Consider the following 27,979-nt stretch of genomic DNA (forward strand, 5'->3'; position numbering starts at 1 on the left):
ATCAAATCCTAAACGTACCTATTTACATTTTGAATTTTGATGGAAAATAAGGGGGGGGGAGGGGCTTCATTTATATCTGAGTCATGAGGATGCCAGATGATAAGGGATGAGTTTGAGGATTTTTGCGCACAGCAGAGGTGCACAGAGATGTTTTCAGGAGCATTGGGGGAACTAGTTAGGAGGAGGGGGGGGGGAGAAAAATTACCCTCTCCTGACTTCAAGAAATATGAGGGCTTTTGCTAAATTAGCTGTGTTGCCAGACTTTCATCGTGGAATTTATAATTCTACCAAAAATATTTCCATGTAAAGATGAACCATCAAGCTACAAATTTAACTCAGCATTCGCACAAATTTATCAATTTTTTTTGTGGCACAATGGTACAACTTCTAGGAAACATCCTGTTAAAGGTAACGAGGCGCTTAGCATATTTCTAGAAAAATTTGCTAAAAAAATAAAGTACGTAACGATCCAAAAATTAGTGAATTTTACCAGTCAGGCATCAAGGGGTGAAATATGGGAACATAAATAAATAGCATTAGGTACCTAAGATGACATTTGAATCAGTAAGTTCGAAACACCAACTCGGAAAAAAAATTGTTCAGGAAACACCTAAAACTTCGCAGCGGGCGAAGAAGTTAGTTTAAGAAAAACCTTTTTGGTGCCAAAGGACGCAAGAAGTACTCTAGAGACTTTGTAAAGCACCAAATTTCAGATACTGATTTTTCATAGTGTGTCTGCCCTGAAAAATGTATATATTTGGACCTGAATAACGCTTGAATATTTATATAACTTGTTGGCACAAGGTATACTGAACCGAAAAAAGAAAACTGCATAATCGGATGGTCACCCGTTTCCCTTGATCGGCCAAAAATTGGTATTTCCAATGAAATACTTTGTTTCTTCCCTTTTCCCGTCGCTAGAGCCCGTCGCTGTTTCGAGCACTTCCGATTGCAATTTCGAAATATCCTTTTGCATGCAGATGCTTCTGCTTATCCATAAGTGTTACTAAACCGTAAAAAAGTGAAAATCGAAAATAACCTGTGTTGGAGTGTTTCCGAACTCACTGATTCATTTTACATTATTGGAAACATGATTAGGTACTCGGATGGATAAGGTGGGGAAGCGGCAGATGATAGGATGGGTTAGAGTAGAAAGTGCTCAAACTGCTCTGAGTTCCCGTCGCGCCATGCAGCCATCTTGCCTGCTCATTCGAGGGGGTCTTTGCCTGCAAAAAGTAAACATCAATTTTCATACTTCCTCTGTGTGATTTTTTCTCCTTGTGAATCTTTAAAGAGAAAACATGTTGCAAAGTGCTTTGATTCATACCTTGTCTGGAGGCTCACTGTCTTTTTCCTTGATATTTAGAAGCAAAATTCTCGACGAAAACTTGAGAGATTCCTCCCACTTTTCAATACTTTGTCTTTAGGAAGACGAGATTCTTGCCATGACTTTGGAGCATAAATATTGATTCTTTAATCTTCTGGCTATTTCTTCACCATTAAGTTGACAAGGATATGCAAGTTACAATAATAGTCTCCATGAAGAAATGTAAGAATTTTGCGGTTTTAAATACTGATTTCATGATTTTCCCTGAGATGTATCTATTCGGAATGAATCTGAATACTTTTAGATCCCAGGCCCTATGTTTTAGAATTGATATTAATTGTGTATAGCTTGTTCACCACATAGCAAAACAATATTTGGCAACAATAAAAGAGGGGTCAAGGGGAATTATTTTAGTTGTGGACATTACATTCTATGCCTGAAACTGTCGATAAGTAGGTCTGCTTAGCCCACAAAATTCAAAATTTTTCGAAGACTGAGTAATGTACCTTGCTCTCTATCATGCTGCAAATTTTTGTTGAAAAAGATTGTGTTCAATGCAACATGCAGATCAAAGAAGGCCATTGCAGATGTTACGAAAAAGACCTCTCATTTGTGAGAACCTTACTTTGACTTCAATTTTTATAGGAACTATTTACCTCATCTAAATTCTGGATAACCCTGGTAACGGCTAATTGAGTCTAATTTACAATTAAGTATCCGTCTTAAATAAAGTTTACATGATTTTTTTTGGGATATTGCCGTTTTTATGGCGTTGCGGGCGTTACAAGGTTTTGTTGCGGACGTTACTACCAAAGAACTTTGTACCTAAAATAGGCTGTAACTCTCGCAGTTTACCAAGTGATTGAATGAAGAAGTAACAACATGAATTAGGAGAGCCAATTGTCAGAACACTCTATGAATTGCACCTTAAATTCAATACGAGAAGCTGTGAGAAACTTTCCGAAATAAACATCTGAGGTGATGGTACAGCTGAGCTTCTGTCTTTAAAATACAACCTAAAAATAAATTTAAGCGCTAATTATATGTGAAAATGAACAGAACAGCAAAGGTAAGAGACGTTACGTTTTCATTAGTATAAAAATGCGCCTTTTAAAAAAATACAGGGTGTCCTAGATCACCCGTATAGTGCTATTTATTTAGTTCTTTTAGGTCTAATGAAGTCTGATACGGCAGAAATGGAAAGGAATCTAAATTTCATCCCCCCAAGACCCTTGCTGCCCTCATTGGTAGTTAACATGGGGGATCCACCTTCAAAAGTGGGGGTGCCGGTTAGGAAGAGTCAAAAAACATTGAATTTCGAATTTCAGAAATGGAAAGGAATCTGAATTTCATCCCCCCAAGACCCTTGCTGCCCTCATTGGTAGTTAACATGGGGGATCCACCTTCAAAAGTGGGAGTGCCGGTTAGGGAGAGTCAAAAAACATTGAATTTCGAATTTCAAAAATGTATGGGGGGGGGGGGGAGTTACGCCTAGGCATCAAACTAAAGTGTGCCAAAGCGTTCCTCGAACAAAAAATTTCTTGGGGTGCCGCTTTTGCAATTTGTGTCGAAAAATCATCACGTAATTCAAGCTGTTTTCGCCGATTCCATCGCACCGTTTAAGCATTATAAAGATTGGCTAGAGCCCTGATTTTTGGAGTATTAACTCACTTCTAGTAGTCATTTAAGGTATGCTAAGTAGTTCTTAGATCAAAATATTTTGGGTGCCCCCCACATGCCCTTAAAAATGCAAAAAACGCGATTGCTGCCGAATGCACCTCGTATATTTCAACGATTTTATCGATTTTTTCAGGTGACTTGGCAACCACGCAAAAAGGAAATTTTCCGTTTATAGGAACCATTCATATAGATGATTAGGGGAAAATATTAGTTTTTCGAATGCAGGCGGTTTTTCCCTCATTTGTCAGCTCACAGTTAGGCCGAATCGCTCGATTTGGCCGAAATCACATCGATTTTCGCTATTTTTTGGCACGACTTGGCAAGCATGTGAAAAATCGAGCTTTCAATTTTCGTAGACTCTATTTATAGTAGAATAAGAGGACGTACTAAATAATTTGCTGGGGGATGTTTTTGTACCTCCGCGGAGCCCTTACCCAACCAGAAAAACACGATTTTTAGCGACTTTTCAGCGGTTTTTGACGATGATTTTCAGTGACTTGGCAACCACGCAAAAATTTGACCCTTTAATTTTCAGAGACTCTTTTCATGGCAGAATAAGATCCCGTAAAACGTCTTTTGTTTAGGTCATTTTTTGTACCTCCTCAGAGGCAAGAAAAAGATGTCTCTTGACTCCCATTCATCACTTTAAAAACCTTAAATATTTTAACTCTTTTGTTCACATATTAAACTTGTATTGTTAATTAAACGTTTATTTATTAAAAGACTTCTTACTTTATAATTGTGCATTTTACTTTAAATCAGGTAAAGTAACAAATTAAACCTTCAATGAATTAAATATTTAAATACAATAATGAAATAAAACTAATAATAATTGATAATATTTAATAATTAACTAATTAAATCACTAAAATTTAATAATTAAATATTTTGGTGAACTTTGGTATCAATTACAGCTCAAATATGTAAACAAAAGAGTTAAAATATTTAAGGTTTTTAAAGTGATGAATGGGAGTCAAGAGACATCTTTTTCTTGCCTCTGAGGAGGTACAAAAAATGACCTAAACAAAAGACGTTTTACGGGATCTTATTCTGCCATGAAAAGAGTCTCTGAAAATTAAAGGGTCAAATTTTTGCGTGGTTGCCAAGTCACTGAAAATCATCGTCAAAAACCGCTGAAAAGTCGCTAAAAATCGTGTTTTTCTGGTTGGGTAAGGGCTCCGCGGAGGTACAAAAACATCCCCCAGCAAATTATTTAGTACGTCCTCTTATTCTACTATAAATAGAGTCTACGAAAATTGAAAGCTCGATTTTTCACATGCTTGCCAAGTCGTGCCAAAAAATAGCGAAAATCGATGTGATTTCGGCCAAATCGAGCGATTCGGCCTAACTGTGAGCTGACAAATGAGGGAAAAACCGCCTGCATTCGAAAAACTAATATTTTCCCCTAATCATCTATATGAATGGTTCCTATAAACGGAAAATTTCCTTTTTGCGTGGTTGCCAAGTCACCTGAAAAAATCGATAAAATCGTTGAAATATACGAGGTGCATTCGGCAGCAATCGCGTTTTTTGCATTTTTAAGGGCATGTGGGGGGCACCCAAAATATTTTGATCTAAGAACTACTTAGCATACCTTAAATGACTACTAGAAGTGAGTTAATACTCCAAAAATCAGGGCTCTAGCCAATCTTTATAATGCTTAAACGGTGCGATGGAATCGGCGAAAACAGCTTGAATTACGTGATGATTTTTCGACACAAATTGCAAAAGCGGCACCCCAAGAAATTTTTTGTTCGAGGAACGCTTTGGCACACTTTAGTTTGATGCCTAGGCGTAACTCCCCCCCCCCCCATACATTTTTGAAATTCGAAATTCAATGTTTTTTGACTCGCCCTAGTGCCGGTGCCTGTCAAAATTATTCCATCAAACGCGGGCAATACAACAATTTTTTACCTAGACAATCACCAAAATATCCAAAACTGGCCAAGTGCACTGCCCAGAAAATTGCCTCAGAGTTTTTCACTGCACACGAAAATATTTCTCAAAATCATGTTGAAAAAATGTGATTTTCGCGGGCATCGACAGATAGCAGCAATTTGCAACATTGCCGATATAGGCCCCCGGTGTGCACTATAGTAACGCTGTTATAGTAGGAGGCGCAGGATAGTCACGATAACCGTGCTGTTGAACACGAAGAGAGGTTAAAAGTAGTTACGATCAATAATAAAATTGCTTTCAAATGCACATCATCAGGACAAATGTATCAACCATCTTAGAAAACAATAGGTGACGTTTTACCGACATTAAATTTAAAATTGAACACAGTATATGAGTGAAAATAAATTGAAACATAATAGATTTGCTATAGTGTGCCTGAATTTTTAATATGAGCTTATCAAACAAGTTAATTGTGACATTACTTCTACCTGGAGTCGTGTAATGTCCTCTCGGTTGCGGACGTTACTTTTTCGACTTTGCATAACATGATAACTGAAGTATCTAAATACGTTCTAACACTATTGGAGTATCAATTAAGAACATTTCCTATCATTCACCAAACACGAACTTCTAAACTGGCTCCTGCGTTGGATGAATTGGTGAGTTCGAAAACAGACCAACTTAGAAAAAAAAATTGTTCAGGAAACACCTAAAACTGCGCAGTGGGCGAAGAAGTTAGTTTATGAAAAACCTTTTCGGTGCCAAAGGACAGGTACTTAGAGACTTAGTAAACCACCAAGTTGAAATCGATACACCATGTTTGATGACAGAAAATTAAGTGTTTAAAACTTTCCGAGTTGGTGTGTTTTCGTTCCCTCCAACTTTCAGATACAGATTTTTCATGGTCTGCTCTGAAAAATTTATATTTTTCGACCTGAATAACGCTTGAATAATTATATAACTTGTTGGTACAAGGTAAACTGAACCGAAAAAAGAAAACCCCAAAATTTGCTGGTCGCCCGTTTCCTTTGAAATGGCCAAAAATTGGTATTTCCAATGAAATACTTCGATTTTTCCCTTTTCCCATCGCTGTTTCGAGCACTTCCGATTGCAATTTCGAATTTTTTTTTTTTGCGTGCAGATGCTTCTATCCATAAATGTTACTAAACCGTAAAAAAGTGAATATCGAAAAAAACCTGAGTTGGTGTGTTTTCGAACAAGCTGATTCAAATGGCATCAAGTTAAGTAGCTTTTCTGTTGCGGACATTCCATTTTCACATGCCTTCACAAAATGAGGAAAAATATTGCATATATTTCGACTTTTCTGGTTTTTGAAGGCTGTTTGATATTTTTGAGGAACTTAACTGTAACTCCATGTGGTTTTAAATCATAAAGATGCTATGTGCAATGAATAAAAATTACTCCTAACATAACCTCGAGAGTCACTGGTCTCGACATGCCTTCAGAAAAACTGGAAAATCTTGCGAATCTAGGAACTCGAAATGAAAAGTGAACTCATTTCATAAAATTAAAGAGTTTTCCTGTACGATGCACAAAATTTCATCATACCAAAGTTAAGTTGACATTTTAACCTCAAGGTACCGTTTAGAAATAATTCCCCAAAAGAGCATTTAAATGGGATGAAACATTTGGAATAGGATACCTAAGATTAAATTAGGAAGTGGTGTTTGGTTTTATTCGATAACAATCACAATCTGAATGTTGTGTACACTGTAACTCACCATTCGATCATAAGTATCCTATTGAGACAGTATTCACCACACCCTTTCTCATGGGGTGCTAATTCCTCTTTGGTTGATCCACATTCGCAGACCATTCGCTTGGCATCCTTGCTAATAGACCTGGATTGTCAAAAAAACAAGATATAAATTGTAGGGAAATGCTGTGCAGTTTAAGCAAAATTATTAAAGAAAAGCTAAGTTCACTAATGATAACTTGATTTAAGATAACGTTTTAATTATTGTTAAACCATTTCCAAAATTAGCTACATTGACCTTTGTGACAGTTGTATTTTTAATTACATATTTCATTGGGCAGTTTTGTGAGAAAAACTAATTTCAAGAGTTTTTTAGAGTAGCTTGGACAAGTTTTCCTCCAAGCCTCATAGATTTCCTCGCTTTTCACACGACTTCACAATCCAAAATCATGGAGAAAGCTGAATGAAGAGAGGAAATTTTTATGGAAGACGAGGAGGATCGATTGGATCATCATTAAAAAGTTCAGCAAATAGAATAAGATATGGATCACTGCACATTTGGTTTGGAGAAATAAAATGTTATTTTTTAGTAACATTACAGAATCCTATGCATTTTGTTGACAACTTTGAGGATCAGATAAAACAAGATAAACTTTCAATTAAAAAGAACACGGTCAGAGGGGGCACAATATAAAATTGTTGATTCATCTGATCAGATTTGAGACTAGCCACAAGTTTGTAAATTGCAACACATTTTTAAGATTATTTGAAAGAGAAAATTCGGGTCAAAATGGGTTCAAAAAGAGTCTCTTTTCATGGTTTTCATGCTTACAATTGGTTCTCCTTTTAAGCTTCAAACGGAAATTCTCTATCAGGATTGGAGACTTCAATTTTCTTACATTGATTTGTTCTGACCATCAAAAACCCTGGTTTGGGCACATAGTGTGTTAAGCATCGATAATAGGAAAGTCAAGTGAAGAAAATTAGGTTAATCTTCTCCTTGAGTTAGATGAATAATCTTTTGGCATAATGGCAAAAAGTAGATTCACAGCGATTTGTAAAATGATGAAAAATCAATTTCCTTACCGTTGCGTCAAGTATTCATTTTCATCTAACATGATGAAATTACGCAGCTTTTCTGCAACTTCACAAGACATTCCTTTTGGAACATCGTTGACAGAAGGAGGTGGTGGCACACATGTTGCTTTAGGCGAACTAAGCTCTGATTCTGATGTGGGCTGGTTTCCACCTGCCATTTCCACTTCTCTTTCACTTGCTCTGCGCCATCTTGACTTCACTTTGACTGGTTTATCTCCATCATAGCTTGGCAGCGGAGGAAGGAGCTCAGGAACTTTGTTATCACTTCTCAATTCACTAACACTATTCACTTTCAAACCATTTGAACGGATCCTACTTGACTTTCGCACACTTGAACTAGAATTAGAGCCCGACTCAGAACTTGTTGTATCAGAGCTACCACTGCGACTGCGAAAATTAGACTTTTCTGAACTATTAAAATTATTGCTAATATTCTTTAACGTTCTCACTTTAGCTCTGTCTGATTTACTTACACTACCATCCAATTCACTGACTTGACTTAAGGACTTAAAGCTGTCATCACACTTATCAAGGCTTGAGCCTACTTTGACACTGCTTTCATCACATTTTGGCTTCATAGGTGACTGTTTTACAAAACCTGTTTCTTGATCGATTGCTTCCTGAAAGCAGTGGACTACAGAGAGGTCGTTCTCTTCTTTTGAATGTTCTTCATCTGATAAAGCACTTTCATCATCTGAGAAAAATTTCCGCTCTGTTGTTTGGCTATCGCTATCACTGTAGTAGATTTTCCGCTCCGCTAAAGAAATAAACTTAGATACAACTTTGCTATCACTGTCATCTTTTTGCACAACTTCTTGCTTTGATTCCTTGGTTGAGCTGACAACATCATCTGAGGTACTGCAAACAGTGTTTTGGATTGGTGCCTCTTTCCACTCACTCGCAGTTGGAGTCCACGTTTTTTCTGAGGGTTCATCTGATATATCATCATCCCCATCATCTCTTTGAACAGTGACTTCAGTCAAATCACCTAAAACCAGAAGGCAAAATAATTCTTTTGATTATAACGGAAGAAGTCAAACAAAGCTACCTACAAGAATTCAGGACCAAAAGATCAAAGCAATTCTCTCATAGGCCTTAGGGTGTGGGGTATCCATGGCTTTTTCTTGGTCCCAATTGTTGAGTGTACCCTTCCAAAATTCAGCCTTAATACTCAAAGGTTGATGATAATCCCTGACCTTGACGATATACCTTAGAGCCCTACATTACCTACCTTCTAACTGTGTAAAAGTTACCTCTTGAAATCAACACTCTTTATCAGAGACGTAGCATCAAGAAGCAATGAAGCAATAAATCGATGTTGAAAACAAACATTCAGAAATAAAAATAGCAGGGAAACGTTTTCATAATTAGTTACAATGCTATACGACTTGTTGCGCAAACGACTTAATGTGTAAGAACAAGACCTGATCATAACTAGCCCTTTTCGCCATTTTTAGGCTATTTTCTTTTGGAATTTCAGAGGTCATTGGCGAAAACAGCGAAATAGAGATCTAACAATTTTTCATGAGGAAACTCTTGCCCACACTATGATCAAAATCTGGGTGGAGAATTACGTGACCTCTCCTTGTGCGTATATTTTGTGACCTTATTAGTCTCCGTCAGCAAAAATTCTCACTGGGCAGAAGAAGAATGAAACTCACCAAGAATCATTTGTTGAATGTCTTGCGGCTTGTATGAACTACTCATGTCTTCAAGATCATTGTCACTTTCCAAATCATTATCCATTTCATTCTCATTTTCATTCTCTCCGTTGTCATCTGCTGGTGTATCTGAGTTCAAACAGGCTTGGTCTTCAACCATCATCACTTTTCCAAATTTCTTGTGAATGAGTGGAGTTTTACCGCTGCTCACTGAGGATAGGGTTTTTGGGTAATCAGCTTTATCTTTTGTTAGAGAGTTTCTTTGGCACTTATCACTTTCTGTATCTGAACCATTACTACTTGCATGTGATTTTGCAGTGCTCGCACGTTTTGGTGGTGCCCCTGCTTTGCCTCCTCTCTTCTTCCGAGGCATGTCACTTGGCTTTAATCATCTAGAACAAACGGGTGAAAAACTCTTCATATTGTTATTTTTAGTGGGATTCCTATGAATTGTAAACTCTTGAGTGCCTACAGACTTCAAGAAAGGAAATTCTCTGGTTTTCCAGGTTCTTCTTGACTTTTATGGGTTTATCTACCGACAAAAAAAAGGTGAGATGAAATTAGTTATATACCTGCTTCATATTTTTTGTATTTAATACTTATTATTCATAACAATTATCTTATACATGACCTCAAGGCTTTAATGTCAGCAGTGTGAGTGCTGTTAATCCCATAAAGTAGTGAACTCCATTAGAAAAACTTGGTGTTTCTTTCAGAGGTCACAATTTGGATAAAAAATGTTGGTTTTGATGATTGTGGAAACTCTAACAACAGATGAATGATGAAGAATGATGAAAAAATTTCAAGACGTTTCTGTGCAAAGATCTTTTCCCTCAATTGCTTCACCATTGAATGCATGTTTAATTTACTAAAGCTTAGGGCTTGTAAAGCCGAAAGTAATGTGCATTCAATTGTATTCAAATAAACTTATGCAAAGAGAGGTAATTTTTCATTGAGGAGAATCGAATGACATAAATAAATTAGCATTCGGTCATGGTACAGCTTCCCATGAGAGGTGTGCGGGGTTCTTTCTGAGAAATGTGACAAGGCTATAAATTTTAGAACACCTCAAAACAGAAAAGAATTGAAAAAACGGAAATTGTGAACGTTTTTTGATAATGCCACAATTTTCTGCCACCCTACAACATCAGCAGCATCTTCCCTCAACTTTTCAATATTTTTCAGTCAGTGAGAAAATGTGGAAAGGTTTCTTCAATTTCAGGGAGAAATCTGCACAAATTACTGACACAGGGACGTGACGTGAAAAAGTCGCAAGTTGTGGAAAAATGGTGAAGCCGGGCATTTCTTGGGTCTTTCTACATTTTGAATAATCTTCCCACAACTTTTCATTTACTTTCATCCAGTAGGGGGAAATGTGGAAAAGTCCTGAAAATGTGGAAAGCCTCCAATAAGTTCACATGGAAATCAGAGACATCTTCAAGTCTTTCCCCGATTTTGAAACAACAAATTCATCAGAAGTTAAAGTAAGAGATAAGACTCGATCAATCAGAATCAGTCGACCAACCCTCCCTCCCCTCTCCAGGAATAGTTCGAAATTTCCTGCTAATGGGCCTGTTGCAAACTTTTACTAGAGCAAAAATAAGAGTTGTTACTCATAGAAAGTGCCTTAAAAATCACGATGAGCGCATCGTGTGAGGCTAACAACGTTGTACTACTGGACTAAATGACACTATATTTCTACTACAATTAGCTAACTATTATACTCCCTCTTACTGGCAATTACTGGCGATTTCTGAGTATCATCAATTTTGCTGGATATTTTTTTTAATGCGGGGCAAAGGTAAAATTCTGTTTATGATATTACGATATTAACTTCCCGCAGAATTGCAGGAACATTTCATGCAGGATTCTTTCGATAAAATGGAGGAGAATGGGTGATAAAACAGTCATCAAAAAGCCTTATTCAAAAGCGGTCATTTCCAACCTCGCCCTGATCTTCGAAATACATTCAGGGTCGATAGAGGATCACTTTCCAAGTTCAAAATACTGACGATTTTTGAAATCAAAAAATTACGGATAGGGGGGAAGGGGGGGACAAAGATAAATGTTCAAACTCGTGAACGGTTTGTCGTAAAGAGATGATCTTAGTCTCAAAATTTAGAGAAAACCACAAGCTTTCAGACAATGGTGACAAAATTGGGTCATTTTGAAAATGTCATCCATTCTTGTCAAGTTGCCGTAGTTCAAATTTTCAATTTTTATCTGGGGCGGTACCTTTATACACATAGACAAAATCATTTGTCAAAAATGACAAGATCAGGATAAATTATTAGTATGCAATAAATACAGGGGAATCAAAGTTTTCGATCAAAAAAAAATTTATGTTTATCTTCAACGCTTCTCTGGGCAGAAATAAGAGGAAAAAAGAGGAATTGCTAATAAAAGCCTACCATTTGAGTTTTTTAAATTTGAGTCCATCCTAGAGAAACGATTTGAAAAGAGTCACGATTTTTTAAGGTTGATGAAGCGAGCGTCAGCTGAGGCTAGTCCTGTAACATTCATGTGTCTTGATATTTTGTTCTTTTTAAATAATTTTCTTCGGAAATGAGCTAATGGGGGGGGTAAAAATGCATAACCTTGCAATTCGTGATCGGTTTGGGGGCATTGGTGATCTTGGGACTCGGAACAAACCAGGTCCAAGTATACTGCATCCACTTTGAAAAATCATATCTCTCCTCCAATTTGTTTCCCCGGGATGAACTTGTGCTTGTTTTAAAGCTTAAACGGTTTACTTTAATCAGAAAATATTTTGATTACTTTTTGTGCGATTCTCTCAACGTCACAGCTGAAAATGTGAAAATTTGAGATACGGCAACGCGGCAGCAATTGATGAAATTTTCAAAATGGACCAATTTTTTAAACATTGCCTGAAAGCTGGTGGTTTTCTCTACATTTTGAGACCAAGATTATCTCTTTACAACAAACCATTAGCGAGATAAGCGAGTTTACATTTTTTTACTTTGACTTCCCCCCTCCACCTCACCCTTGATTGCCCAATTTAAAAAATCGTCAGTGTTTTAGACTCGGGAGGTAATCCTCTTTTAACTTTTAAAATACTTCGAAGATCAGGCCAAGGTTGAAAATGGCCAATTTGGTGTAGGGTCCTTTCTTCCTTGCTCTAGTCACAAGAACAAGTAGAGGCAAGTGAGAATTGGAATCGATGCGCGATACGTCATTACGAATCTTTGTTTACATTTCAAAGAGCCTAAAACGTGAATTCTCACAGTGAATGGGCGAAAATGTCTGTGTGTGTTTCATGTGCGTCTGTGTTAGTGACTATGCGCTCACAAAGAAAAGAGTGCGTCTTCATGAGAGCGTTATCAGGCAACGCGCCGCGCCGTCGCTAAATAGTCACCGGAGACTCTGCGCACAACTAAGTTCGTTGATGGTACATTCTAGTAGCCAAAAGTATTTGCACAAACAATTTTTTAGAAAATTTGTTCACTCTCCGTTAATTTGAGTCACACTTTGAAATGAAAGCTCAAACAAATGTTGAAACAAATTGTAGCCTACTAGATAAGTAAGGAGGTAAACCATTAGTCAAAGAACCCCTTTTGAAGAATAAAATGAAAACATAGTTTAATCTTTACTGAAAGCTAAAATGCTCAAGAGCGCTTTTCACAGTCGGCCCACAAAAATGGACAGTGACTATCTCCGTTTTCTGAGTGCTCTTTTGATGGTCCAATCATTTATAACGGTAGAAGGTTACTGCCTCTCTCTTCTCAATAAAACTGTTTATCTTATCAGTTCCAGATAAAACAGGATATGCAAAGAGGAGGAAAGAAGGGCTTTGGAGAGAATGAAGGATAATGTGTGGAACTTTATTGGAAATGTGTGGAACGTCATTAGATCTTATCTGAACGGCGAAACTCAGAATTGATCGCTCTCTACAATCAAAATCTACAGGCCGTACTAAAAATTAGAAAACAATAGGTAGATTTTCTCGGAGTACTTTTCAAAGGTCAACAATATTTCGGCTCGAAAACGGCAAGGGAGTGCGTCGGAAAAAATTACAAATTACTAGCACATAGACAGTGGCCAAGGTGTATTACAGCTAGGTAGTCTAGAATGGAATATCCTTAAACCCGAGGAGACATCTTTCAAGACAGATTTCCATGAAAAAAATTATATTTAAAAAAAAAGAGACATGTTCGATAGATAGTGTGTGAAGCGGCGGTAACGCAGAAGCTTTTAAGGATCTGAGTAAGTCGTATATGCACTGTAATGTAACAAATCGTTTCATTCCAGCGCGTAAGAATATGCCAGTACCATGAGGGAGAAGAGGGTATCGTCGTATTGCTAAAATAATTGCTACATCTGTCATTTCTTTTCTATTTAGAGCGTACTTTTTCCTGGTGTAATGGTCACCTTTTACTTCAATCTTATCCTTTAAGTTGCGGTTTATTATTATAATTGACTCTTAGCTTACTTTTGACTTATCCGCCCAGATTTATACAGACCGGACAGAATACCTTTCTATTTTTCATTTTGTAATTCATTAAAGAAAGTCTAGATCATGCAACTGCAGTATACCTATTTAAATTCTAATTATTTACTATTTCTCATTTTTCACTACTGTTAAAATAATTGACAGTTTGTATTTGTATTTGCATTATTATCTCATCGAAAGCCTTGTAGTTTGATCTATTATTTTGTCTTCATTCTTTGGTGAAATGAAAGAACTCGAAAAACAAGTAGAGTTTGCTAGTGTAATTTTTGTTTGTTGTTCTTGTAAAATTAAAAGACATGTTATAACACGGCCGAGTTCAGCATTCAAAGGAGACAAAGAGGGTTAAATGTATTCAAAATGTACTCTTAGCCGTATATTTCTATAAAATAACTTCACAGACACTTAAAGTATGCATTGACTCTTATTTTGGTCATATTCAACGTTACAACCACGCCCCCTCCCCAGAAAAGTTAAAATTGAGCGCCATCTTGGATTTTAGTTTTTACTATGCGTTGGATGGTTCAGTGGGCCGATTCCTTAAACTCTACGACCCAAAATACCTATATTCAGACATATCGCACACCCCATTCTGATATGGCCACGGAGTATCAGGAACGGTCTAACCGAAATGGCGGCCGAATTTGGCCCTCACATGGACCAAATCACGCTTGTTTGGCATGAAATAATTTTTTTTTTTTCTTTTTTCGGAATCTCCGACCTCGAAAACATATATCCAGAGTGTTTACTCCTTTCTCTCTGCGACACAATTGACGTTTTGGCCGCTAAAGAGTCAAATTCGGCTGCTATCTTGGAGTTTGGGCATTTCCGTGTGTCGAGGGGTCTGTTAGACATTTTTTTTGGAATCTACGACCCAAAACACATGAGAAACGACACCTCACTCGATGTTTTGTGCCGTTTTACCAAAATTTCAATTTTAAGCCGCCATTTTGGCCGCCTTCTTGTTTCAGAGGCCTTCCCGCTAAAATCGGGGAGTCCACTAAAGATTTTCTCATTCTAGAGACCAAAATGAAAAGGGATTAAGCCATGGTGGCAACTTGCATCACGAACGTGCACACGGGATGACACATGCCCCCTAACTACCGTGTGTTTACTCTTGATGTTTTTTCTTCTTTTTTTTTAGCAATTCATCAAAAAGCATTGTTAGGTCTGAGTATTCATTTTTCCCACTTTCCAGGATCTTTCTTTTCAAGCTTGATTTGGTTGTATTTTAAATTTTCTCATTTAAGGGACCAAAATGAAGGCATTAAGCTAAAATGGAAACTTGCATCACGAACGTGCACACGGGACATAATTTTCCAACACATGCCCCCTGACTAAAGGGTGAATTTTTAGAGATTAAGAGAAACAAATCTCAAGGACGTCTTATCATTTTAAATATTTTTTGAACATTGGTTGAGAATAAGAACTGCTATTAAACCGATAAAACTAATGCTATCTGAGAAATTCTAAGATAATTTTAATATTTCAGAGAGTAAAATTTAAAAAAAAACGCATTTTTAAGTAGTACTTGGCAGGTATGATTTTTAAAAAATTCATATATTTTACAATGAGAATTACAAATGGATTAAATTCTTTTGCAGGATGTAAAAAATCTGCACAGGCGGACTTTGCAGGACCGATTTTTTAAGCCCGATCTATTACGCCTGCCCCCTGTCATTTTAAAGTTGTTTTACAGTGTTTTGCATGTACGCTATGAAAGCTTTCCCGGAGCAATGGGAATTAATTTCATTCCTAGTACACTTATAATCTTTCAAAAATTATACTGACCGCACTTAGAAAATCGCTTCGCAGTACGCGCAGAGCAAGAGGCGGAGCCAAGCGGTATCGCCTATATGCGAATGCGACAACATCGCTTGTACACAGTAGTCATTGCAGCTTAAGGGCTCGAGTTCGGGACGTGGGACACAGAGCTGTAGATGGTGTTGCCGAGAGTTGGTAGTAGGAGACAGAGCTGGATTTATGGGGGGGGGGGGGGGGGGGCATGGTGCCATGGCACCAGGCGGCAAATTTTGAAATTTTTTTTTTTTTATAAAAAGAGAGGAGTATATGTTTCATGTTTGCCTTTTACGTGTCACAAATCCACGTTCCTTGAATTATCATTTCCCCCTCCTTAAAAATTTGTTTGCAACACTTTCCTGCACAAATGCGCATCCTTCACACTATCGCAGAATCGGATTGTGCTTTGGCCGTGTTTCCGAAACTTACATTTTGTCCGCATCGGCATCACGTCAATCTATATGATATTAAATTGATCAAGATTAAGATATTAAAATGTTGATCCAATCTAAAATCCCCAGCCGGGAAGAAAAAAATCCTTAGATTTCGCTAAAAATCCTTAAATCCCCTGTTTGCTCAAAAATCCCCAAAAAATCCCTAGATATTGCGAAAAACCGTCATTTCAACGTAGAATTATGACATCATTCGATGTGCCAATTTGCAATATTTAAATCTGATTGGCTTGTTTGAATTTTGCCACTCTATGAAAGCGTTAAACAGACCAATGAAATGAAAAAATATTAGTTGAGTTTTTTTTATTCCGTTGAAATGTCAAGTATATCGAGTGACGCTATCGTTATATGTTCCGGTTTATTATTGGGGAAAAATAGTGTTGCCAATAAGGCCTACAAAATATAGATGAAAAAATATTATCTATTGAGTTGAAGGTAAAATTGAGGGTAAGAGTCGATTTTTACCTACTTTTATCTCATCAAAAAAATCCCTTAATTGTCCAAAAAATCCCTAGATATCAGACAGTCTGTCACCGTATATCTGGGCGGGGGAGGGGGCGGCCAAAACCTAAATCCGGCTCTGGTAGTAGATCAGACCACGGCGACAGCAATGCCGTTATAACGAAGAGAGTAGTACGTGTTCTCGAAATCTAGTTTCCTTCAAAGTTCGTCTGATCCCTTTTAGATGAAATCACTGAAAGCGCTAGAGCAAAATTCATCTTAATTGTATAAAAACGAGTCATATGAGAAAGCCGTACGTGCCCAAAACATGACGTAGTTGCAGGCAAGACAGCAGTAAGTGACATTATTCCTCCGAAGAGCCAATGAAAACAGGGATTTCAAGTAAATGAGATACGACTGATGCTCAACACTGTTTTCAAGTAAAGTGCTGCCCTTTTCTGCGAATTTGTGACCTGAAAATGTGTTTGTAGTGTGTCCAAAAGGCAACCACAAAAGCATGCAGAAGATGGCACTTACAGCTGTCTTACCTAACAATGGCCTAGTACATAGGCTGTCCAAAAAGTACCAAGACTGGTTCCATAACTCAAAAACCAAGATAGCTAGAGGCTTGATCTTGGTCTCATTTGAAAGATCAACTCAATATCTATCGATTAAGACCAAAATCAAAACTTTCAGTCAAATATTTCAAAAGTTACAACACTGTTTGTAAAAATAATATTGGGACCCCCTACCGTTTTTTATGACTACTAGGGGGCTACGCCCCCTGGCCGCTCCGCGACCCAACTCCCAGGTCGTAAATTTGTTTCAAGAACTGAGAGGGTAGGACCGAAGGCATGAACCATCTGGGCCCCCGAGTGTTTTTATATTTTGGTGAAATGAGTTCCCAGCTGACTCTGGATGGTTGACTTTTGATCAGTCGTGATCGACGTAGTTAAAATTGACTGCCGTAGACTTGGACGTATTTTTGACGAACGGAACTATGTGCATTAAGATATGAGCCCTGATACCCATAAGAATATATGCATAGCAGGGCTCACGTCCGGGCGAGGGCGACCGCGACCCACTTGGCTCGTAAACTGTCGCAAGAGAGTTTTATGGGTTTTTTAGGACGCTGCCGTCTGTCCCAAAAAATATCAAAAACGCTAATTTGTCTTCAAAGAGAATCTGTGTTATTTCTGCGCAATCTGACAACCACATATTTGTCCCAATTTTGCAAATTTGGAAAAAAGGCAATTACTCTCGTGTGGGTGAAAATTTCAAAAATCGGGCTTCGAGGTGCACGTGTGCGTATAAAGCTGCATTAGTGGGTAGAAAGGTCTATGTTGAGACTTCAACGGTATGCTCTGTACACCTTGACATGGATGCAGTGAATTTTATAGATTTTTCGTGATAACTCGACAAATTGTAAACATTATACGGACAAAAAGCTTCAGCATAACCATTTCAGCTCCCCCCTTCATCATGACGAATTTCAAGTTCATGGGATCAATATTAGTCACGAAATAGGCAAAAATAGATTTGCAGATTTTTTGCAGTAACTCGGCTAAAAATGAAAAATTCAAAAAAAGGAGATCGCGCCGTGCTACAGCACATAAGGTGTCACAATTCCGTAAAATTGCCATACTCTTGCCCTAACGGTAACTTCAGGACAGCGCGGAACAGATCTCGACAATTTTAGGGCTTACGATTTTATAATATAGTAAGATTTTTTCTTGCCGGGAACACTCTAAATTATCAATGATCAATGCACGATTTTGTTGCAACAAATCATGGCAAAACCTTGCCTCTTAAGCCCTTCTTCAACGTAGGGAAAAACCAAAAGTCACAGGGTGCGAGGTCTGACAAGGGGAGTCTACGAAGTGACATCCTGGGATTGGGTTCATTTTGCTTGTACATGAAGAAGAGACAAATCTAAGGTTGACGTATTTTTTTTTAGCCGCCACCTCCCAACCGTTCTCGAGATATCGATTTTTAAAGTTACGATTTTTGCACGTTTCCGCGCGGAGTTCCGGCGAGTTAACAGAGCGCCGGCAAGCTGCACGAAGCGCGTTTCTTATCAGCGCTGCAGACCGGCCGATGTTATCAACTGTTCCGTGGCCGAGTGGTAGAGTGTTCGCCTACCGTTCCATCGATCGCGGGTTCGAGTCCCACTTCGTATCGTAGCTTTTGGGGTCCGCCGCAATGCGTTTTTACAAGTTTCCTTTATTTTTATCACACACCAAGGGGTCCGCCCCCTAGCCGCTACGCGGCACAACCCTCGGGGCGAAAAGGCCCACATCGCGGCAAGCGAAATCATAGAAATCAACCGTTGACGGTTACTGGGTAAATAATTTGAATTGAATGATAAAATGATGTTTCAAATAAAAATTTCCCACCACACAATATTCTTAATGACTTTTTCCTTACTCTGAATTTGCAACCGGCAACGGTCGATTTCGATGATTTCGCTTGCCGCGAAGCGGGCCTTTTCGCCCCGGGGTTTGTGCCGCGTAGCGGCCAGGGGGCGGACCCCTAGGTGTGTGATAAAAATAAAGGAAACTTGTAAAAATGCATTGCGGCGGACCCCAAAAGCTATGGTACGAAGCGGGACTCGAACCCGCGATCGATGGAACGGTAGGCGAACACTCTACCTCTCGGCCACGGAACAGTTGATAACGTCGGCCGGTCTGCAGCGCTGATAAGAAACGCGCTTCGTGCAGCTTGCCGGCGCTCAGTTGACTCGCCGAAACTCCGCGCGGAAACGTGCAAAAATCGTAACTTTAAAAATCGATATCTCGAGAACGGTTGGGAGGTGGCGGCTAAAAAAAAATACGTCAACCTTAGATTTGTCTCTTCTTCATGTACAAGCAAAATGAACCCAATCCCAGGATGTCACTTCGTAGACTCCCCTTGTGAGCTGTAGGGGGGTTGCGGAAGACAGACAATCCCGTGTTTATCCATACTCTTTGGTGCACTGGGCCGTGTGGGGGCGGGCGTTGTCGTGGTGCAGGAGCCATGTGTCCTTCATCTCTGGCCGCCTCTTGGCAATGTGCTGACATAGTGTCATCAGTGCAGAGCTGTAGTACTTCTTGGTGATTGTCTGCCCAACAGGGACAAAATGTTGATACACCATCCCTCGAAAATCAATGAATGCAATAAACTAAAAATCCTGGAGGGGTCACCTCAACATGTCATTTTCAAAACACTGTAACTTAGTCATTTTTTGACTTAGAGAGCTCGGACTTGTCTTGTTTCATCGGTAATTACTAGGACTCTAAGGCTACAAAAACCGCACTTTGATATCTACTTTCTTTCGCCCCCTGGGAAAGAAAGGGCAGTACTTTTGGGACACCCTTTGTATTCTACTGTGAGTCAAGAGGATATCCATAAAGTGTGTAACATTGTCATGGTTCGTGCAGCCTCAAGTTTAAAAAAATCAAGCACTTTTTCATTATTTTTCCTCAAGCGTAGTTTTCTCCCCGTATCGTAGAAATTTGCTTCATCCACAAACCAACACTTCTCTGTTGTTTGGGAGATTTGTTCCCAAGACTCCAAGCGTTTCCTAGATGTTATTGTCCTTTCAAGTGACTTTTGACAGCAGATTCGCCCATTATGACAATTTTAAAGGACTTTCCGCCGCGATATATATATGTACATGCTGAAAATTTCATTATCATCAGACTCTGAGGAGCCAATCTTTATATTTATCATTGGACAACCATTATTTATTGACAATACAACCACCCTGCAAGACGTATTTTGACATTCAACCACCAATGCTTCAAGTAAAGTCGAAAAAAAATCTATAAAACGAATCGATATGTCTACTCCCTGAAGTGAAATTTCAAAACTAGGTGTAAGAATAGGGAAGTATCGAACATAAGTGATCAACAGCTAGAAGCCCTTGGCAACATCAATTCAACAAGAAAACAGCAAATATTACATGGCTTTTGGGCCCATACGCCCACTTCTCCTCCCGTAACTTGGAAACTGTTCCTCCGCTCATCTTGAAAGTTTTCACCGAGCCTTAAGTTATTCTACACTTCAATTAAAACTCGGTTCGTGGCCAAATTGACTGCCCAAAAAGCAGGCCAATTTTTGGAGAGCTCCATAGAAACTTTGGGCAATTTTTGGCTCTGAGGGGTAACTACAGGCCTCCAAAATAATGGTTGAAAACGGCGGTTTGAGTGTTCTGGTACTTTAAATAACCATATTTAAGAAACCTAAGCATTATGACTGTAGAGGAAATTTCTTTTCAATCATGTGACAGGACATACTGCCGGTCATTAGCCTATTTCAGTCCCAAAAGACCGTTAAATCAAGTTTATTTTCCAGGAGCTCGACAGAATTTTTCTCTTTTTGACTTCAATGACTCGGTAGACACTGTACTTAAGAATCTGAAGAGTTTATGCTTTTGACTCGTCGAAAAGTTTAAACTCGTTCAGGCAAACAATGCTGGGAGAGTGTTACAAAAATGGCCGAAAACACACGATGTGGCGCCACTTCGAAGGGGAGATAGGGGCGCTTTAAAAGTGATGAAATAAGTTGTGTTATTTCTTTCATAAAGTACCATAAAAAAAGTGTCACCAAAAAAAATTAAAAGAGAAAAAATATCCGCGATATGACAGAAAAACGCGATTTTTTGAAGTTTGAGGTTCCTGCTTGGAAACTTGTTGGCTGGTACCTGCGGCACCACTTAGAAAGATCCAATCTGGCTGAAAGTTTTTATAAGTTCATTTCATACCACAAGACAAGTTTTTAGGGGATCAAACCTTTGATTTTCAAAAAGTCGAAAAATAAGAACCATTCTTTGAACCATTGAAAATTAGAGAGAGATATATTTTTAGCACTTTTCGAACACCCTCCCCAAAAACCAAGCACTTTCAAGGCCTTGAGTAATAATTTCAAAATCAAGCACTTTTTCAGACTGCGGGAACCATGACTATTGGAGGTGGATGGGGCAGTGCCTGGGCGGGACAAGCAGAGGAGGGGTGTCAAGATCAGCAATCAAAAACTCAGGACTGAAGTGACCTAGGAAGTGTGCGACATTGCTAATCTGAAATTTTAATCTAGATACGATGCACCAATTTATCAGTGCATAAGAGTATTAGCAGATGCCTTTTTAGTTTTTTTTTTTTTTTTTTTTTTTTTTGCAGAAACCAAAAAATATTTTCAGGCGACAGCAATATTAAGGTTAATGGAGAATTTCTCCGCTGCATAAAGCCATAATTTCTTGAAGTGGGAGCGAACAAAATGGTGGATTAAAAAAGGTATGTTGGTTTTTCACTAACCATAATGCATTTGTGTTGCACAGTAATTTTGTCTGTCGATCGCTGAACAATGATGACAGTGCTTCTCTTCGTTGCAATCTTTAGTTACGTATATGATGATGACAGCAATATGTCTACAGCAGATTGGAAGCTAAAAAAACAGTGGATTCATTATAGTCGAATTTTTATGCTTATAATACTCTCAACAAATTCATATTATAGCTATCCTTCATCCCCTTATAGAAAAAAAAAATTCGGCAAGAAAAGTCTGCATCAATAAAATGTGCTTTAATTTTACCTTTCAACATTCTTCAAGACCTCCACTTTTTAAAATACATAATCAGAGACTTTTTAACGATCATGAGTTTCCCTCAAATTCTGTAAGCAAATCATCTGCCAAAGAATGTACAGTCATACAGCATGACTGTTTCTTTCAGGACTGGAGGCACAGAGAATTGATCCTAATTTCACTTGAGAGGACGCATCATGCTCACACAGTTGAAATTACATAATTAAGACTCACAGCCACAGATAATTGCTCATTTAGCAATAACTAACCAGTAAATTTTTGTCTGTAAGTCTGCCTCAATAAGCCCACCTCCAAGATGGACCTCAAGCTCATGGCAACAAAAATGAACCTTCAACTTTAAGTGGTTGATGAAAGATTTTTATTCACTCAAAATTAAAGGAGACAGTTTTCTATGACACAAAAAATTTCACTAAAACTAGTGAAATCCAAGTTAAACTAGAAAACGTTTAGAAGATAGAGGAGGCAGTACACTACCTCTGAGTACTTACACAAAATTATTTTCCAGGCAAAGTTTACACGTTCAACACAAAAATCAGCCATCTACTTAATTATGCTAGGAAATTGGTATCCTCCCCAGATCAAATTTTCTCTTTGTGTAACCATCTGCAAAAATGATCAAAGGGTATGGACAAAAACTGATTCAAGATCACACAAAAGTATCCCTCATAAGAGATGAAAAAAGTTCATTAAAAAGCAGACAGTAGATAAGGCAAAAAATGCATTGCAGTTGCACACAGGAAGAGAGGAATTTCGGCAAAATATTATTTCTTCAAACTTGTAGAATAAGAATTGAAACGGAAGAAATACAGTAAAAGTCTATTCTTCCTCTACATACTAAGCTCTTTCTCAACAGGGTAGAGCTGATGTGCGTACTTACTGCTACTAGATTAATCAGTTTGGACGAGCAGGTGCTTATGCACCTGCTCTTCCAAGCTAGGTAATCCATAGCAGGTAATTTGAAATCATAGGTTAGTCCTTCAGGGCCCTAATAACTTCATGCATGGAGGTACTACTCGAGGTCTTGTAGATTTATAGACACTCTTCTTGTCTACATACTCTAGCTGCTATATCCTTATGAGGAAATATTTCCATGAAAGATGGGTATGGTGAAATAATTTATTTCTAGATTGAGTGAAACTCTGAGAGATCAATTTTTCAAGTAATCAAAAAAAAATTCAAAATTCAAAATTTTGGAATAGTAGAGTAATCAAGATCAATACCTAATGTTATCCAAGGTCGATAGACCTAGGTCAATCCATTGGGAAATTTGAGTGTGATGACCTTTGGAAAACAGCAGCCACGGCTGTCTGCATTGCCCAAAGATTCCGATTTACTTGTCCCACTCTGCTGTTCTCTTGATCTGATTTCATGGGTCTTATGCAGGTCTGGGAGATCAGGGGGAACTATGCAACAGAGCAGCGCAAGTTGGGGCAATGTGTGGAGAGTAGTGAAACAGCTAATCGGGGAATCCGTCACCAGATCAGGAAATTTCAAAGAACATCTTGCTATTGGACTGACCTGGATCTATTGACCTTGAATGTTATCCGTCTTGATCTAACTTCATCAAAAAGAAAAAAAACTTTACCAAGACTGAGGAGAATAACTTTTCGCAGAGAAAAAACAAAAAAAGGCATACTTAATTATCCATCCCTAGAACGGAAAAAGAAAAGATTGGACAAAATTCACATCAACCTAAATGCATCAATCATCAGTTGGCCAGCATGAGTGCGTAAGTTTGCGCCTAATTCCAGAACCACAACTGATCCAGCAGGTTATCATGTTCAACGAATTTCTCCTGCAACGGTGAGCATCAAAAGATTGTTTACGGACCTCAAAACTCAACACTGTTGCCAACTCAGATGTTATTTTCATAGATTCATTCATCCCGATTTTGGTGGTAAATGGCATCCAAATCAGAAAAGCGGAATACCAATATCAACTAGTAAAGTTTACACACCTATAGAGTGTGACAAAAGATTGACCCGTTCCTAGATTCTGGCATTTAATTTCAATGCTAACCTGAAGACAGCTATTCTTCTATATAATCTTATTTGGCGTGGATCCTAGTCCCTATCTTTGTCCCTTGCTCCCTCTCCTTTTTGGGTAAATTAATAATACTTCATCCCGTAGGCCCCCGCAAGCTTGTGAAATATATAGTGGGATGGTATAATGAGCGAAAATAAATAAGTTTATAGTATCTTAGGGGCTATCTATAAATTACGTTTGGCACTTAGGGAGGGGGGTCTTTAACAGCCTTACGGTGCCTTATGAGGGGGAGGGGGACGTAGGACTGAGTTTAGCGTAAGCTTACTGGCGTATATTAGAAGAAAATTCAAAAATCCATTTTTCGTCTGTTTGATAATAAAATTCAGGATGAAATATAGAGGAAATTAGCCCATCACCAATTGCTGACCGATCGGACCATGCTCCTGTCATTTTTTTTGATTCCCACTTCTCCACTCTGCAGGATTATGAGTAGTGACTTCAATATCACGTCAACTTCATACTTTTAACTATTCCAAAAACAAAAAAAATCTTAAACTTTTGCTTCACCTATTTTTGTTTACTAAACTAATTGTATCATTAATATTTTCTCTGAACTTACTTCAAAAATAGAGTTTCACAAATTAAAATTTTGGCCTAAACATTTGATTGTTTTTCTAAAAGAAAATGTAATATTTAGATTTGCGATAATTGAAAAAGGGGGGGAGGGGTCAGTCGAGCCTTACATAATTTTTAGAGGGGGGGGGGGGGGTAAGGGATGCCTTGTGGGACCCTACGATGGGGGGAGGGGGGTCTAAAAATGGGGAAAAGTGCTTTACATAATTTATGGATGGCCTTTTGTATCAGTATTTTTTCAGTATCGCTTGATGTGGTTTAATTGAAATCGCCTTGATAATGACCATAATGGACCACTAGACAAGGTACGAATTTCAACATTCTGATACATGTTTCTTAACCAAAATTTCACGTAAAACACGATACCCACAACGAAAATTACCGATATCAACTCCTTACGAAGATATTTAATGATTCTTGGTGCGTGAATTCAAACTATCCGCTCATGAAAACTCAATGCTCTACGTGATTCACATCGCGCATTAAACGTTATCATGACAGTCTCTGCGATAAAAAAATCTGGCAACCTTAATCTTGACACTTTGGCTCAGCTATTACAAATAACTTATAGTTTGAACAACACATGGTGGGAAATGAACATTGCTCGATTGAGCAGCTTGCTGAAACCGTTGTAGTGCGCGATTTGACTCACGTAGAACTTTGAGTTTCTTGTGAGCGGGCAGTTCAAATTCCTCGTAACCAATGTGAAATAAAAACGTTAATATCTTTTTTAGAAGTTGGTTTCAGTAATTTTCGTTGCGCAAATCGTATTCTACGTGAAATTTTGGTTAAGAAACATGTATCAGATTGCTTAAATTCGTACCTTGTCTAGTGGTCCATTGTCGAAAAGCTTCAGCTCCGAGTTAATAAACGCATTTCATAACACCTTGGTTTTGTGTTTTCACAAAAGAATCCCTACCATTATATCAGTATGTTATAGTCTCGACCCTACAGGGTGGAAGTGCGAAAAGACCAGTAGATAAAAACTAGTTTTATGACCAGAGGTCCAAAAGAGTGAAACCAGGTTTCATACATTTCCGCAATATTACAATTTTTTTTTTTTTTTGACAAATTTTTTTTCAAGACCTTATACTTACTACTACAAGAATATATAATGTGCGATATATAATCTGCATGATTTATATAAACTAAATTGAATTTTTACATAACATGTATAAAAGTAGTTTCGACTACGAGGCATTGTGAAAAACCGAATGAAAGTAAGCAATGTTTTCTGATTTTTACCAGTGACTCGTAATTTTGATGTAGACACAAAGAAAACATGATTTTAGGACTTTACCGACTGACCCAGTTTTTATCATTTAGTAGCGTTTTATTGATTTTTGCGTTTGAACTCTAGACATGTAAGTGTATTCTAGATTAGTAGAATTTAATTTAGCGGGAGAGGCAAAAATCTATAAATATCATATGATACCGTGACGATCAAGAATATATAGAAGTAAAAGGGGTCACGAGGGACCTCACGCTCACCTCCAAAGTGCTTGTAGTCTCTGTTCTCCCTGTTAAATTGTAACCATGAGCTGTGCTTAAAATAAAAAATAATAATAAAAAAAAACAATACACTGAAACGTTTACTTTTCAATGACGCTGAACATCAATTAATGTTGATTTTTGAGTTTTGAACTGGGTTTAGGGTATAGGGACCGAGAATACATAACACTATTTTAGGTTCCTACCTACACCTATTTCATCCTATAATTTAATTCGTCATCTTTCTCCCTCCCCTCAAGTCCATCGAAAGAAGAAAAAAAGAAGTAGAAATTTGAGCCCCGGGCTCAGGAAGAAAAAAAAATGCGTAACCTTAAGTGTTATTTCAAAACGAAGCTGGCTTTTCATTTTCGTCCAAATTCTAGAATGAGACTTTCTCTCTGCAGAACCTTTTAAATTACGGAAATTACGGTCAAGCTTAAAATTAAATAATAATAATTAAAACTGCTAACTGTACTGCTACTTCACCACGATCATTCTCCAGCTCAGCTACTTAGTTAATATTCTATGCTATGAACTAGAGGTAGGTACTAGAACCAGACTTAATGGTGCGAACATTAAATTCCGGAGTCAGCCTCCGGATTTGTCACCCTTTGAAATCCGGATTTTCAGGTTGAGCAACCAATCAGAAATTCAGACAGACAAACAACACGTCATTCAACGTTGCATTAGACACATTAACCAGGAGGCGCTATTCCGCGAACCTTATGTGATGACTAGTGACAGGTTAGGTGCAATTTCCAGAGGCGCAAAGTTCCCCCCCTGGTTGGCATACATACATTTTTGATGAATGGTGCAGTTTACTTATGTGACATGAGTCCATCCTAGTTCACGTTCCAAGTATGCAAATATGCCCAGATTTTTTGCAGGGATCTACGATTATTTGAGGACACAAATTCTAACTTTATCTCTAATTGACAAAGTTAGGTTAAGAGGATTCAAATTCATGATCAATAACTATCCATCCCTACAGAAGAATAGGTTCAGTGATTTGACAGGTCCCGAGTCAATATTTTCAAGTTCCAATCCATTCATATCCATAAATAAATAGCAGTTATGCCAAGAATGTTCTAACTTCTGATTAAAGACTAGAAGTTGTGGATGCCTTTCTACTGGAGTGAAGTTCAGCTCATGTACAGTAGAAACTTGAGAATATCCTTTTAAATGCATACCCTCAACTAGCAGCCATGGGTTACACTACTGGGAGGCCTACATGAGAGAAAAATTGCTTGTGCCACTTTAAGGAGCTAGCGAAATGCAACAATCTTGCAGACAATAAAGGCTAAAAAGTAAGCAAAGGACCCTACAACAAAACGGCCAAATCGGCCTAAACACGGAATCGTACGATTTTCTCAGGGATGATAGAGGGTCTTCCCAGACACTCAAAACTGGTCATGTTTTTTGCCTAACCCCCAGGGAAAAGGGGGGAGAGGGGGTCAAAGTCAAAACCTTTAAATTAGCATAACTTCTCAACGGTTTGTCGTAGAAAGATGATCTTGGAATATATGTATGAAATTAATTAAATTTTACAATTTGACCCACTTTTGGGGCATTTTACAAGGTCCCCCTTTCGTAAATTTTCGTTTTTTCAGATTTTCGGTTGTTCGGTTCGCACGGATCAAATCAAAAACAATTTCAAATGAAAGTAGAGCGTTTAAGCTTTAAAACAAGCCCAAGATCATCTTGGGGAAACGATTAGAAGCGGAGTTATGAGTCTTCAAAGTTGAC

General features: G+C 38.1%; 1 protein-coding gene across 11 annotated transcripts in view; it reads right to left on the bottom strand.

Moving 5' to 3' along the window:
* The window catches only part of Set2 (SET domain containing 2), a 106,499-nt gene that overhangs the window by 76,110 nt on the left and 2,410 nt on the right, over nucleotides 1-27,979 (bottom strand). For 3 of the 11 annotated variants that reach the window (XM_019061391.2, XM_019061388.2, XM_019061390.2), the window contains exons 2-6: nucleotides 22,612-22,726; nucleotides 21,835-21,964; nucleotides 9,383-9,774; nucleotides 7,710-8,709; nucleotides 6,649-6,768 (exon numbers count right to left, since the gene is read on the bottom strand). In XM_019061391.2, the coding sequence (XP_018916936.2) occupies nucleotides 6,649-6,768; nucleotides 7,710-8,709; nucleotides 9,383-9,755 (1,493 nt within the window). In that variant the 5' untranslated portion in view covers nucleotides 9,756-9,774; nucleotides 21,835-21,964; nucleotides 22,612-22,726. Of the gene's footprint in view, nucleotides 1-6,648; nucleotides 6,769-7,709; nucleotides 8,710-9,382; nucleotides 9,775-21,834; nucleotides 21,965-22,611; nucleotides 22,727-23,343; nucleotides 23,682-23,815; nucleotides 23,919-26,233; nucleotides 26,260-27,979 lie in introns of those variants that run through there. The other 8 variants (XM_019061393.2, XM_019061392.2, XM_072306309.1 and 5 more) reach the window with 6 other exon arrangements.

This window comes from Bemisia tabaci, chromosome 1 (assembly GCF_918797505.1).
Source record: "Bemisia tabaci chromosome 1, PGI_BMITA_v3".
Lineage (NCBI taxonomy): Eukaryota > Metazoa > Arthropoda > Insecta > Hemiptera > Aleyrodidae > Bemisia > Bemisia tabaci.